The sequence below is a fragment of the Micrasema longulum genome, unplaced genomic scaffold (assembly GCF_059751315.1).
Source record: "Micrasema longulum isolate JH-2025_06_02 unplaced genomic scaffold, ASM5975131v1 h1tg000083l, whole genome shotgun sequence".
Classification (NCBI taxonomy): Eukaryota; Metazoa; Arthropoda; class Insecta; order Trichoptera; family Brachycentridae; genus Micrasema; species Micrasema longulum.
Window position 1 is genome coordinate 317,343 of NW_028277289.1, and position 16,125 is coordinate 333,467.

General features: G+C 30.6%; 1 protein-coding gene across 1 annotated transcript in view; it reads left to right on the forward strand.

Annotated features, from left to right (window-relative positions):
- The window catches only part of LOC148284843 (nectin-3-like), a 75,047-nt gene that overhangs the window by 43,791 nt on the left and 15,131 nt on the right, over positions 1-16,125 (forward strand). Inside the window, exon 3 of the mRNA XM_088234048.1 lies at positions 7,386-7,515. Coding sequence (XP_088090174.1) covers positions 7,386-7,515 — 130 coding nt within the window. The remainder of the gene's footprint in view (positions 1-7,385; positions 7,516-16,125) is intronic.

Consider the following 16,125-nt stretch of genomic DNA (forward strand, 5'->3'; position numbering starts at 1 on the left):
TCGAAGGAAAAAAAAGAAAGGTAACCCTCCCTGAAGAGGAAGATTCCCATCGCGATTGCCAAGCATTAAGAAGAGCATTTAAATATATTATAACATATATTATAACACTGCAAAGAGTTTGAGGGCCAATTATGCAAGTTTTAAAATAAAACCAAGCGGGTTTTCTACCTAGTAGGTCATGCTCGGAGCATATCCACAACATAGGGAACATGAAATTACACAGGAGAACAAAGAAATTGTAAGGTCATTGATTATTTGCTTTGTAGATTACAAAAAAGCGCTTGATAGTCCGCACAGACCAATACTCTGGAAAATACTAGAAGCACAATGTGACGTGCCAAAAAAAATTGGTCGAACCTATCGAATAAAATAGCGAATGCCAAATCAGAATTAAAGATGTTGTGTCACAGATTGGTCGTGTCTTTGCACCTTTCCTTTTTATAATCCTTATGGAAGTCATCCTAAGGAAATCAATTCCACTAGATTGAGAAATACCCACCTTTTTCTACGGAAATCTCTGCTAGCTAGAGTATGCCGATGATGCAGTTATAATTGACGACTCAGTCGGGGCTCTTAAACTCACTAAAGATAGGCTAAATAGGTACTCCGCATGCATGGGTCTAAATACGTATACTGCAAAACCCATGTACTGTATATCCTTCACTTAATGCTTTGATGCTCAAAATTCCCCGACTCTGTCAAACCAAATCATTTAAAGCATAGGTTCTCAACGTGGGCGAAAACTTCTCCTAGCGGGCGTTTGAAACATTCAAGGGGGCAGAAGAAGACCCAGGGAAAATTAGGAGCGTTAAGATGGCACAGGGCGTGGACAGGTAAAAAAAACTGTTGCAACAAATTTAAATATAAATAACTCTCTAGGGAGGAAATTCAGCCAGTCTGCAAGCATTTGGGCATACTAAAAATATTGTTGAATTAACTACTTGGTAAAAGAAGAAGTATAAAAATTGAAAAATTGTTTTCAGGTGTTGCCTAGAAGGTGAATCGATTCAGCCAGAATCTCACCCACATGATAAAGGCTTCAGGTCTTTTACTTTGCAAAAGTCAACAGATGAAAGAGTTAAAGAAATGTGGATGTTCAAACATAAGCAGAATGGTGAATATTACACAGTGTGTGTGAAGTGGTAACTTAAATCAGCCAATGACAGATCATAAGCCCTGTAAAGGCCTAGACTTCGATATTACCTTCTCAAAAATTTTTTCCCTCTCTGTTGCAAAAAATTTAAACCTAAAAAACGGCTTACAGTTGGCGTCACGTCATTTTAACGTCACACGTCATGTCCCTTGAGTGAGCTTCTTATAAACATTGCGTACAAATATGGTGCGGTAACGTAATATGTAACGTTGGTCTATATATGCACTTAAACCACTGTAGATTTTTTTTAAAACCTTTAAAGACTGCATAAGTCTACAAATAACTATCCTTTTATAGTAAATATACTTATATTATACTGATTTGACATTTACAATAAACTAATACATACTGTCCAAATTCAAAATAGGAATAAATAATACACTTTTCTTGACAAGTTTTTGTTTAGACAGTGCTGGCTGGAACAATGGTGTTACCCTCTTGCCATGCGCCAGCTGGGTTACTCTACCGGAAAAGCTTTTGCCGGGGCTTTGTATGCGCTTTTAGCGGGTTTTGTATTTTCCGTCAATGCTTTAGAAACAGTTTCACTCCCAGTGGAAACCTTTCTGCAGGGAATGCCTGAAATAATGGCGGAGTAATCCTATTCTGAATGTTGACTTTTCTCATTCAGGGCAATGTGCTAGTGATTGCAGTGCCTCTTTCTACAGATTAAATTATCGCGTGATACCAGAATTATTGCCACCTTTTAGAATATTTTATTTGAAAGAAGTCTGAAGCTCTTTCAAAATTCAAATCATGTGTATGTAATTTATTTGTACAAATGGAATGGATCACTTCAATTGAATGTGGAATATCTGACGAAATAATTATGAAGATGCCTAAATCCCATTATATGCCGGTTTGCATAAATAATTTTAAAAAATGTACATAAATATAATTCATAAATGTAATCGGAATCAGGTTGTGGTCCTGTCAAACAAAAAGTTTTGAGGTTCAAACCCCACTACTTTAAGTCGATTCTAAGTTTTCCAGCTCAAGTAATTTACCACATTTTGGAAATTTTCTGAAAATTTAAATATTTATTTATGATTATATATTGAAACAATATTTATATATTGGTTTGGGCATCTTCATAATTATTAAAATTTTGACTTTTAATTTTATCTTTTTGTTTTAATTTTTTCATTTTAAATTTAATTTTAACGTTTAATTTTAACTATAAATTTTGACTTTAACTTTAAATTTCAACTCTTAATTTTTACTCATTTGCATGTACTTCTACTACCTGCACTTAATTAATTATTGTTGGTTGTGAATTTTTACTAAGAAATATATATGTTAATAAAAGCAGAGAGAGAGGGGAGGAAAATGTACTTTTTATTTAATATTCCTCTCCTCTTGCATTCATAATAAATTAATGTGAAATCTGTAATTAGTCTTACTTGTCTTAATTGTTCTTTTGTACCTTGTTAAAGACCGTATGATTTCCTTAATAAATATTTTTTTTTTTTTAAGTAATAAAATATAATATACATTTATAGATATAATGTAAATATAATGATATTCATATACAAATATAATCTTGTATAATGCCAGTACCACTATATAAGTGCAAATCTTGGCACCTGATGACAACAATTAATAAATGTCAACAAATGTAACAGTAAATGAATAAATGCGTTTGTAGTGTCTAGAGTCGATTATTGTAATAGTATCTATGCAGGTCTACCATTGAACAAAATAACTCGCCTACAATCTGTATTGAATGCTGCAGCGTGACTTATTTTCGGAATCTCTAAGTTCACTCATATCACTCCACTACTTCGGGAACTACACTGGCTACTTTTTCCGCAGAGGGTCGAATACAAACTCTCTTGGCTTATGTATAAGTCACTGCACAACTCTGCTCCGAAATATCTAAGGGAACTATGCATTCCAGATGAACTAGCTGACAGGCGCCTCACGCTTAGATCAGCTACGTTTACAGCGAGAGAAAAAGTTATTATACCTCTACGCAAACAGCGCACTAAATTTAGTGAACGCTCATTTGCGGTCGCAGGCCCTATGGCCTGGAATGCTCTCCCAGCAGAGGTGCGAGGCTGTGAAAGTAAAGTGATGTTTCGGAAAAAAACTTATAACCCACTTGTTCTATAAATCATTTAAATAAATCCATAGCATGTGACAACAAAATAAATTGTTTTATTTAAATTACAAATTTAAAACCTTCAATTAAATTTATTTAACAATAAACTCACTATGTAAAGCGCCCTCGAGGTATTATATTACGAAAATGGCGCTATATAAGTTATCCATAAAAATAATAATAATAACAAACTTTTTTGTGCTTTAGGAAAATATTATGCATAATTTGGTTCAATTTCATAACTCACATTGAAATACGAGAATGGACGCAGCAGCCTTCTATAAGGGGGCAGCGGTGAACCTTGCTTAGACACGTGGTGCGGGTGGTTGTCTCAGGAGAGTCTTAACCCAAGTTCATCTTCTTCACACCTGCAAGCTCTTGTTGTCCTTAGAAGACCATTTTTGGCGATCGTTCGGCTTTATTTAGCTGAACTAAGAGACACAGGATTGACGTGGGAGGAGACATGAGTGTTAAATAGCGAAAAGGTCTTCTGGAGGCATCTGGTGATGTCCACACGCTCCACTTAAGAGCGGATATGGAAAAAGAAAATATGATGTTTTGATGGGGCGCATTTTTATTTGTAAAATTCAAATATTGTTTTATAAGTATTAAATATATATTACAATACAATATTATTCCTACAATTTACATTAATCAATATTATAATATAGATACACCTAAAAAAATTGTAAGTCAAAAAATTTGGGTTTACTATTGCCTTCATTTTTAGAAATGCATTTTCTTTTATTTTATAATATTATAATATTAAATTCGATGTCCATAAATTGATTTATTGCGGTTCGTTGACGATTATTTAATTAATAGATTTTTTCTTTTGTTTAGTCAAACCAAATTGTTTGTTTTATTTTTTATTCATACAAATACTAGTATGTATGTGTCCGGGTGGATGAAGAATAAAGTAAACCAGAACCCTGAACGAAAACTTTTGACTTGATGACTGTTCGCCGGTTAAAACTCAAACAAAGGTAAAAAAAGGCTCCAGACAATCAGTCAGCATTGCCTATCGAGAAATCGTTATCCTATGTTCCACATCTTGGCCGGAAATGTCATCAAGTGGAAATAAGTCCACCTCGTAGTGTAGTGGTTGGCGCATTCGCCTACCATGCTTTAGGTCCTAGATTCGATTCCTGATAGTGTAAACACAAAATATTGATTTTCAAGTTGGTTCTACACTGCAATGTTTCATATTTCCTGGACGACCAACTGAATCGTAAAATTGGTCACCTTGCCTTCTATGTTACAAAAATAATTAAGATACGCTGCAATTGGAGTACCAATTTAATGCCCTATGCATCTCTGGATGCGGATAAGGAAATGATGATGAGGAACATTTTTATTCACAAAGTATAAGATAGACTACTGACCTCTTTATCAAAACGTTAATAATGTATATTTTTAACAAAAAAATTATATTGAAAATAGCTTTCTTATTATTTCCTACAAACTTGTAAAAGATTCACAATAAATAAACTCCATCATTTTATAAAATATTAATCTTCTAAACAATTATGTTTTCCCATATTTTTCGATGAGTAGATTGCTTTCTATATTATGGAAGTACTACTATTTCTCATCTTTCCATAATGAGGTTAAGCCACTCTATCATCTTACTACTTGTGAGACATAATTTCTCTATAGATCACAGAAAACAGCATTATTTTTTTACGTACAAAATACTTAGTAAAGACGTTATATTATAATTCACTGCTTAATTTTTTAGCAAAAATGGTAGATGATTGGGTAAAGTTATATGTATTTATTGTCATTCTCAAAAAAATAGTTTTTTATTTACCAAATAACAGGGTTAATGGTTTCACAAAGTAAAATTTTATCGGAATTAAACACAATTTATAAATAGTTGAGCGGTTTATCACAACTGTAAATTTACTAAAATGGCGATAAGGAGGTAAAAATTTTACAATACATCCATCTAAAGGCCGTGTAATAAAGAAGTCCAGTGTATTTTATTGTTTATAGGATATTTAACTAAGCCAAAAAAACGTATTTTTTAATTTTTATAAGCGCTGTGATTTTTTAAATTTTTGTGTTTATAAAATTACTGCACGTGTGACGTCTTAAGTTCTCTTCCGCTTCTTTTCGGTCTGTTCTGCCGATTGGTCCGTTGAATCTTCCGCAACTCTCATATCGTTGGTTAATTCATATGAACTAGTGATATCATTCAAACTTTGTATTAAATATTTTTTTTTATTTTTTTTTTCGTACATTTTCAAGAAACTTTGCCGTATAATTTAATACAATTTCTAGACCCAAGGAGTCAAATATTCTAACAAAACAAAATAGTTACTTTTCATCATCATTCCCTTTACGGAACTAATGGTGCATAGGGCACTGCATTGGTACGCCAATCTCAGCGTATCTTCATCATTTTTAACAAGTTAAAACAGGGATAGAGAATACCTAAAATAAGGGAATATGGCAGTCGAGGCATTTACAGGGCTTATGACCTGTCATTGGCTGGTATAAGTAGCCACTATACACACTGTGTAACATTCACCATTTTTCCTGTGTTTGTACATCCATATTTCTTTAATTCTTCCATTTGTCGATTTTAGTTAAGTTAAAGAACTGAAACCTTTATGAAATATGTATTGATGTAAGGAGCTTCATCTGACTGAATTATTTTACATACTAAATGTAAATGTCCCGTAAATGCCTAGACTTCTTTATTCCCTTCTTTAAGGTAATCTCCATCCCTATTGTTATTTGTTAATCTTAATGACACCCGAGGGGGTGAAATCCAGTATTTTGTCTACAAACATTTGGACATACTCAAATATTCATTTATTAATTTATTTATTTATTTATTTACACCTTTTATCAAAAATACAATTGTACGTTCACTTTGCCCAGCTAACAAGGGTACATACCCCGTTAACTAAGCAATTACATTATAATATATTATAAAAGTTAACAAATTTATAGAGCACAGGCTAATAAAATATAAACTTCGATATAATAAATATTGTTCATCATTTTTTGTTACATAAAGGTTAGGTGATCAGTCTTACCCTTCAGGTACCAGTCCAGGGACTATTTTTATTACATTTTTGAAAAAAAAATTGCACCACAACAGGCCAGGAGGCCCAATTACAGTGGTGAATTACAACACAGAACACCCAGGTTTGAGAAAAATCCCATTTAAATTTTGTGTTCTCACCGGGAATCGAACCCGGAACCTTCCGAGCTTAAGTTAAGTGCCTTAACCATTACACCGCAGAAACTGCCAAAATAGTAATTTTTACCTCTAGTATATTTTTTCAACAAAAACATTACTAGCGCCATTTGTTGAAATTGTGAAGTAATAGATCTGAAGTATTTATGCTGCTGGGCCCGGAGTCTGAGACGTTTACAGAGTTATCTTTAATTGTCTCTAAAATAAAATCACACTTTCTGGATGAAAATGTGTTTTCTTTATGATTTTTTTATTTTAAACATGTTCAATAACATGTTACCGATGAAGATACAATTTTTTTTTTCACAAATGTTGACATTTCACAGCACAAATTAGCACAAAGAAATTAACTTGCTCACAGTAAAGCAACAAATCAAATATAATGTAGCAATTTTTATACATAAATAAATAATTTTATACATAGATAAATAAAATAAAAACAATAATAAAATTTAACCAACAATGTCATACATATGAAACAAGGGGTAAAAAAAAGATAAAATTACCCATGAGGAAAAAACAGAATCTCAAAACTCATTGTACAAGGGATTGAAGCTGTACAATGAGTTACCTGAAGAAATAAAGGAAATAAAAATAAAAAAAATATTTAAAATTAATTTGAATAAATATGTTATTAAGAAATTTTGATAAAAAAAGTGTAATATTATTAAAAGTTTATATTAGTTCTTAAAGTATTATGAACTTACTTAATAAAGCATAAATAAATAAAATAAATAAATAAATTTCATTTAAAAAAATCTATGTTTAATAGATAATTGAAGATAATTCTCTTTACTTCCCATTGTAATCGGGTGCTGGTGAGATTTTACAGAACTATTTTTCCCAGCTAGAAATAATTAATAATAATGTTTTATTAATATATTAATACATGTAATGTTTTTGTTCCTTTTTTCCAGTTGACGGATAACAATACCATCACCCTGAGGAATTTGCAGTTCTCAGCATCAGGAAGTTACTCTTGTGAAGTATCCTTAGAAACTCCAATCTATACAAAATCTTCCATATATAGAGATCTACTTGTAATACGTAAGTTCCTCATTATGTTTTTATTTATAATGTATATTACACTTTGACTTTAATAAACAAGAATATAATAAATAAAACTGTTATTTTTAGGACGTATATTTATTTATTTCACGTAAAACTTTGTATTTTTTCTTTTCTATATGAACACCTTATGGGGCATAACCCGTGTCGAAGCATCCATTTACATTATTTTTATGTTCCAGTGCATAATAAATTAATATAAAATGATAAATAATACTGTATGGATATAAACATGAAATATAAATAGCAGACATTTTATTTATTTTATTTTATTAACATAAACGGCCAATCTGCCTTTTACAAACATTTATAATACTAACATATTTGGCATAATATATATTTTTTAAAAACATAAATTTCTTTATACCCAAGATTTATAAAAAAAAATCAAATCTAAAAATTATACAAGATTTATTATATAAATAAAACACGAGTGATACTTTAATCCACAAATTTGGAATATCCAGTGACCGGTTTCATCGCTTTCGCGACATCTTCGACCAAAGATGTCGCGAAAGCGATGAAACCGGTCACTGGATATTCCAAATTTGTGGATTAAAGTATCACTCGTGTTTTATTTATATAATAAATTACAATGAACTTCCATCAAGAATGTTCACTTACAAACTTAAATGTTTTAAATTATACAAGATTTATATTTTTAAAAAATATACAGCATATTCAGTAGAAAACTTAAATAATAAAATATTCTACAAAAATCATAAGTTCTATTTCATACAGCTGGGCAAAGTGAACAAAAAACAGTATTTATTATGAAATGCATGAATAAATAAATATAATTACTATTCACCATCTTTGAAAAAGTTCAAAAGGTTTGTTCTATAGGAACAATACCCTACATTAAATATATCAGAAACGTGGGAATAACTTACTATTGCCGAGTTCATAAAGTTTATTTGATACGGCATTACAAGTATACACTGTCCGTGAATTGTTGCTACAAAACGGTGGCACCTGTTTAGTCATTCTTCCAGGCACCCTGAAGTTGATGAGAGATAATAGTTCAGGGCAATCCCATATTGAATTTACAATTTTGAATAAATTAAAATTTTTAATTTTAATTTAAATTTCATGCAACAATAATTCCGAGTTCAAATAGACTACTGTTTTGGTGGAGTGACCATCTCAAGGCAGTTCTCGGGACCCAAATCCAGAAACAATTGTTGAATCAAGAGGTAGAGTATTGTAAATTTTGGGAGCAAGGTACATGTTACTCCTTTGACCAAACGATGTTGTCAATTTAGGTGGCACGAACAGTTGTTAATTTTTTATCTTGTTTCATAGATTGTATTTTATTTACTCCTACCATTTTTATGTCTGTGAACGAGAACCGCCCTAGCGTACAATTGTTTGACATACAGAACAGCTACTCATTCAAACGACTTCGTTGTGGGTGTTTTGATAGGGACCCCGAGCAGAGCCTTGAGTACAAACTTTTGTGCTATTTCCAAGGTATGCATAGCAACTTTGCTGGCTCCGCCCATGGAATTATTCCGTAATCTATAATGGTTTGACATACTGAGTAGTATACTTGATTTAAAGTTTTTAAAAAATAAAAATGATTGTTTTGTAATTAATCTAGAAAATATAGTTTCCAACCGATTTTTAAAAAAATCTTTCGTTATTTTACATAAAATATAGATACATATTACATACCTGGAGGAGTAATGGGTTGGTAGGTACGGTCCTAATTATTATTTTTTTTTTTTACAAAAATTTAAGTTTGTACAAATTTGTATACACAAGAACTGCATTAAACCCCTTTGGGAGTTGTAAATATCAGTATATTACAACAGAGATGAAGAACATTCTACAGAAGGGAAATACAATTCAAGGCATTTACAGGGCTTATGACCTGTCATTGATGCGCATCAATAAAGGTTTTATCTATTTAACTTTACAAAGATTAACAGATGGAAGGATTGAAGGAATTTAGACGTTTAAACGTAGGCATAATGGTGAATGTTACACAGTGTTTAAAGTGGCCACTCAAATCAACCAATGATAAGCCCTATAGATGCCTAGACTTCTATTTTTCAATTGTATGAATATAAAAAATATAAGTATATAATATTACAACTAAATGCAAATTTAACATTTTCATTGACGTTTCCAATTACGTAAAAGAAAGAAAACTATTCTTGTGTACGTAAAGGGAGTTACGTTTTACAATAATTCATTTGTTTTATTTTAAAGAAGTAAATATTTTCGATAAAACATATAAAGTACAACAACAAAAAAACGGTGTTTTTATCAGTGCTACACAAATAAAAATGATGAATATAACTTTACACAATTTTTCCTTCTCTAAAATTTTCTTCATTTTTGTTGTAATATGTTTATCATGTACATAGGGAATAATATTGTATTTTTAATTATTACGTATTAAACTTTCATCATTTTTAATTATTATATTTGTTACGTGTATATTATTCTACGGAAACAATAAAAATTCGAATTCTGATTTGACCGAAGAAACATTATATGAATCAAATACAATTTTGAGTGGCACTATTATCATTTTTATTTGTATTTCCGCGCCCAGCGGTGCATAGCCTACCATTGATAAACCAAAATTAACGTATTTTAATCATCTGTAATATGAAGCTAAGGATATTAGTCCTACGCTTCAGGTCTCAGTTTAGCAACAATGAAATATTTCAGTCTAAAAAACCTTTGAAAATAATATTTCACATCCACCTTGCCATGAATCGAGCCCAGGACCTCAAGAATGGTAGGAAAATGCGCCAACAAGCAGTATATTACATTTCATTTACCCTTATCTATTTTAAAACCAGTCTTAACCCTTTGATCCCTGAACATAAATTTGGTAGAGTTTGCGGACTTTTTCTTTTTTAAATTATGTTATTTATGGCTTGAAAACGGTCATGTATAATCTTGCTTTTTTTTCAAAAGTCATTTAAATTTTTACCGTCAGGGTATTACAATGGAAAAACTTTGTTTTTTTTTCAATACTATGTATAAATAAAAGAATAAAAAATATTATTCTAAGAGTCCTCCTCACTCGAGAAGCCTGGTTTAATGAGGACTGTCCATATTTATTTTTTCATTCATATATTTTTTTTATTTCTTCTGTCCTTATTGTATTTTGCCAGGTTTTGATAAATCTTTTGAAATATTGTTTATTATCAGCTAACTTCATTTTATATTAAAGCATATTAAACAATTTGGCAGAAAAATAATCCTTAGACTTTTTCCCAGATGTTGCGTTGAAGGGAAGAATATTGACAATGATTATTTCTTGCGCTTGTTATATCTTCATGTTCATGAGCAGGAAGATGACAATGTCCACCTCCAAATTATAATCAAATAACAAAAAAACATACCTACCATCATAATTATAATATTGACGTTTTTAAAGGAGTAGTTATTTTACACAACCAAACAGGTGACACCTCGACGCAAAACTAATCCCCAGAAGTCATTTTTTAAAATTAATTACTTCAAAATGGTCAAAACTACTCGAAAACGTCAAAATATGTGCCGACAGTGACTAGTTACATCCAATGCATTTTAATACAAGATATATGTAAGTAATTTTAAACCAGGACAAGTCAGGCGAAGGGTTAACGTGATTATACGTTATCTCAAACATTGCTTACTATATATATGTTGAGACCATGATTATAAAAATTAATGACAGGAATAAAATTTCAAGAATATGAACTAAGAGATGATATCTAATGGATCGAAAGCAATTTGCAAATATGAACGAAAAAAAAGTCAAATTCAAACAGACCGAAATATCCATATACATATCAAACCACAAGGATCTTTTTTGAGTCCACTGTAATTTATTTTATATTTTTATGTCTTATCATTGTACATTCTTTAAGAAAAAAATATTGTGTCCCGACGACATAGGACTATTTTATAAAAATTAAACTAACGCATTAACAAACAAAGACATAAACTAAGACCTAACTATGTTGACTAATTTGACAAATACCAATGAAAAAAGAAAGTAATCCATTTTAAATCTGGAAAAAAATACAAAAAATAGATGGTTACATAGAAGATGAACGGCTAATTGAAATTGTACATGTTAAATACTTAGGACTAGAAATAAAAAGACAATTGTCATGGACAATTTTTATCGATAATTTGATTCGCAAATCAGCAACATTATCCGGCCTTTTTAAAAAAAAAAAAAAAAAACATTGTTCCGAAAACAGAAAAAAAATCATGTATGAAGTATACTCGTATGCTTGTGTAAAATCTGAAATATGTTATATGCAACAGCTATGGGGAACAGGAAACCAAAATGACATACACAGACTATTTGTAGTTGTCTTTGAACAGCAAATTAAAATACTCAAATTAATAAATGTACTCAACACAAGGCTCTTGGCCTCATGGATTTAGGGATACGTTTTTATTTCTTTTTGTAATATGTATCTTTGTATGAATAATCAAATATCTTTGACCTCCCTTATCTAACAGCAACTTGAAAATTCTTAAACAATTAAATGTAACTTAACCTTTTTAACTGGTCTCCTTAAAATTTATTCATAAATTACCCGCTGATGTAATTGTAGACAAAAAACTACTAAAAAAACAATACGAGAATATCAGAACAACATCAAATACAACAGTTTAAAACGAGAGAAAGCTGTCGTGACTACTAACCATCATTGATCTTTCCACATATAATGGTGCATATGGCACTGCATTGGTATACAAATCGCAGCGTATCTTGATCATTTTTGCTACATGAAGGTAAGATGGTCAGATGCCAGTCCAGGGACTTTGAAATATTCTTATGAAAAAACAACTTTTTAAATAAATATTTCGTGTCAACCGTGTCGGGAATCGAACCCGAGACCTCTTGCATGGTAGGCAAATGCCGCTGACCACTACACTACGAGGCCGACGCCTAATAAACCAGGGACTGAAATAATATAATAAACTACTAGACAAAAATAAACAAAAGACCCAGATAACCTTTACAAAAGATATTTGAAATATTATCATTACCTTTAAATATTGATAAAACAAAATACATGACATTTAGCAAAACCACAGTGGGATAGCCTAAACAAAACCTTCAATTAAAAATATGCTCTGAAATACTAGAATCAGTACACCATATAAAATATTTGGGAATAATTATTGATAAATATTTCAAATGGACAGAACACATAGAATATATTTATTTTTTATTTATTTAAATCTTAAAATAGGGCACACATATCATACATATTGTTACGTGTGTTCTAATAATAACATTGCAAATATATTTAATTTATAAATTGTTTATCACATATGTCTTGACCATTATTTTAAATTTTGATATGTTTTTTTCTTCATAAATATTTTTTTCCATTTCGTAATACTTTTTAATTGCTTTAAATAAAATTGAATTTTGTGACTTTGCCTTTTTCCTAAATGGAAGTCTAATTTTGTTCTTTTCTCTAGTATTGTGATTGTGTTCATGCTGGTTCCGATCATTTTTTTTCCAAAATTCTGTTTTTTTATTAGAGTTTATAATTTTATGAACAAATATCATTGTATTGTAAAATATTCTTTGTTTATATGTTAATAATTTCATTTCATTTACCATCGACTTTACCCTAGTATATCTGTTTTTTTTCAAAATGATTCTAAAGGCTTTATTTTGTAATACAGTTAGTTTATCTATGTTTTCTTTGTTTCATAAAAATAAAATGCTACTACAGTAGTTAACGTGTGGTTCAATAATTGCTTTGTAAATAGTTTTGCAGGAGTCCTTATCAATAAATCTTCTGATCCTTCCCAAAATTGATATTTTTTTTGCAATCTTATTTATTACCATCTTAGCGTTTTGGTGAAATGTAAGTTTTGAATCCAACATTACACCTAAATATTTAATTTCAGTGACTTCATTAAGTAACATATATAACACAAAAAATTAGAAAACTTTCCCGTATCTTCAAGTCGATACTTAATATATTATCCTTAATCAAACTCAAATAATTGTATAATATTTTATGTAACTCAATTATAACTTATGGCATAATAAGATGGGGAGGCACTTATAAATTAATTTTAAAACCTCTCGAATCTGCTCAAAAATTGATTATTAAAATCATTTTCAAAAAGCCCTTCAGGTAACCCAGCGTAAAGTTGTTTGAAGAATTCGAGATCTTAGATATAAGGCAATTATATATCTCTAGAATAATAATGTATGTGAAAGCAAATTATTCTACCAAATCCCTAATGGAACACACCCACACTACCAGAAGTCAAACAAGAGGATGAGGCCTGCCACAAACTCTGAATTCGGGTAAATAAATTTCAGGTTTCTGGGCCCCAAAATATTTAATATTTTACCCGGACATTGCAAAACTACGACCCGGGTTCAACTAAATAAATTTGTACAAAGTTGGTTACTGGGTTTAGGTAGAGAAAAATCAGAAAATTTACTCAAAAACATTCTAAAATAATAAATGGTATCATTAAATATTGTATAATTCTATAAGTTTATTAGTAGGTTGTCATGTACTTTATTTTGCATAAAAATGTTTGCCTTAAAACAGGTTGTACCTAGTTTGGCAGACTACACATAATACAGGGAAATCTATTACCTACGTGTGTATGTAGTTGGTATAGAAATTGTGATTTTTTTTTAATAAACCATGATTTTTATTATCTGCGCTTTATAATAATTATTAAAAGTGCCTCTTGAAGGCGTCAGAAGGAGTTCGATTTCCTAAAAGCAGAGATCAGTCGCTGTGAGTTGTAAGAATGTGTAGCTCGCAATAGAACCTTCCGAGCATCGTAACTGGTTAAATAATTGGACGAGAATGGAAAGCTGAAATAAGAAAATGTTTTAACAAATTGTTTAAATAATTAGGTTACGTATCCAGGGTGTTGAAATTTATGTACAAAATGAACTATGTTCCTGGAATTTATTCTACGTGTAATATAAAAGTCAGATGTTTATTATGTATGTATATATAAATTAGTGAGGTGACGGGCTCTAGCCAAATTGTGAGGTTCCATGCTGTTGTATGTATTTATCTTGACCAATTTAGTCTATTCACAAGCTACAACACAAGACATTAGTTAGAATCTGGAAAATGGACTTTGTGGAGTAAAATTATGTTCACTCACCCAGTTTATGTTCGTTAATGTAGATATCTTATTCGTTATTCTTATTATTAATATTATATGAATTCAAAAAAATCAAAAAATATTTTGTTAATTAAATAATCCGTAAGGGTTTATAACTAAATGTTTAAATTTAAATAATGGTAAGAACGTGTAACTTCAATCCTTCACGAGGAGAGTTCCATAAGAGTACCTACTATAAGAGTCTAGAAAGGGGTGAGGAACATTGTCAAGTTTCTGGTGAAGAGGGGTAGAAGACAATTTACGAAATTGTCTAGCGAGACGAAATGTGTGCTCGCATGTATTTTCAAAAGCTTCATAAACATACAATAATAATGAACACAAAACACGGAAATGTACAATAAAAAATACAATAAATTACGTGACTTTCTAGTTCTTAAAATAAACGAGTATTTATACGATATTTCAATTCAGAACGTGAAGAAGTTTCTTTATGTATCCGGGTGGATAAGGAACACAGTTTTGCGTGTAAGGTGTAGGAAGGATTACCGATGCTAATCGATGAAGCACAAAGTGTGGTCACAAAAATCAGTATTATTTATGTGTTGAGTTTTTCCGTATACAAAAAGTGGATTCTATAACCAAATTAATATCAATATATATAAGTTCAAGAGTTTAAGAGATAACGAACATTTTATAGAACGGAATAAAGTAGTTCAACCATTTACAGGGCTTGTGACCTGATATTGCCTGGTTTGTGTGATCTTTTTACACACAATGTAACATTCACTATTTTGCCTATGTTTGAAAATTATATTCCTTCAATTCTTCCCGCTGTTGGTCTTTGTGAAGTGAAAGAGGTGGAACTTTGATTGACGCGGGTGAGATTCTAACCGATTAATTTCATCTACATACTAGTATGCCTATATTCAGGCGTTGCCTAGACAACGCCTGAAAATACTTAACAATTTTTATACTTCCAGGGCCACCAGGTTTTATTGACAATACTTTGAGTATGTCCAAATGTTTGTAGACATGAACTGGGTTTAACCGCTTTGGGAGTTAATAATATTAATGTATTATGACAGATGTGAAGATTATTTTCAGGGCTTACCCTTTCAGCTCTTTAACTTCATAAAATTGAATTGGTCAACTATATTATGAAAATCCTTCTCCTCCACTCCTCCACTCTATTTCTTTATCCCTTAACCTTCTTACGAGCTCTTTTTTTCTCATGTCTTATATAATATTTTATTTTTCTCTTTACTGTGTAACATGTTCTCTCATTATATTTGTAAAAAACGTTAACTGGATATATTTACTATTTTTTATATTTTGTATTCTTAAATAACAACTGTTGTTTTTTCTTAATTAATAAAAATAAAATAAAAAAAAAAAAAAGATTGGCAGATAAAATAATTAACGGAATATGGATGATTAAACATAGGCAAAATGGTGAATGTTATACAGTGTATAAAATGACCACTTAAACCA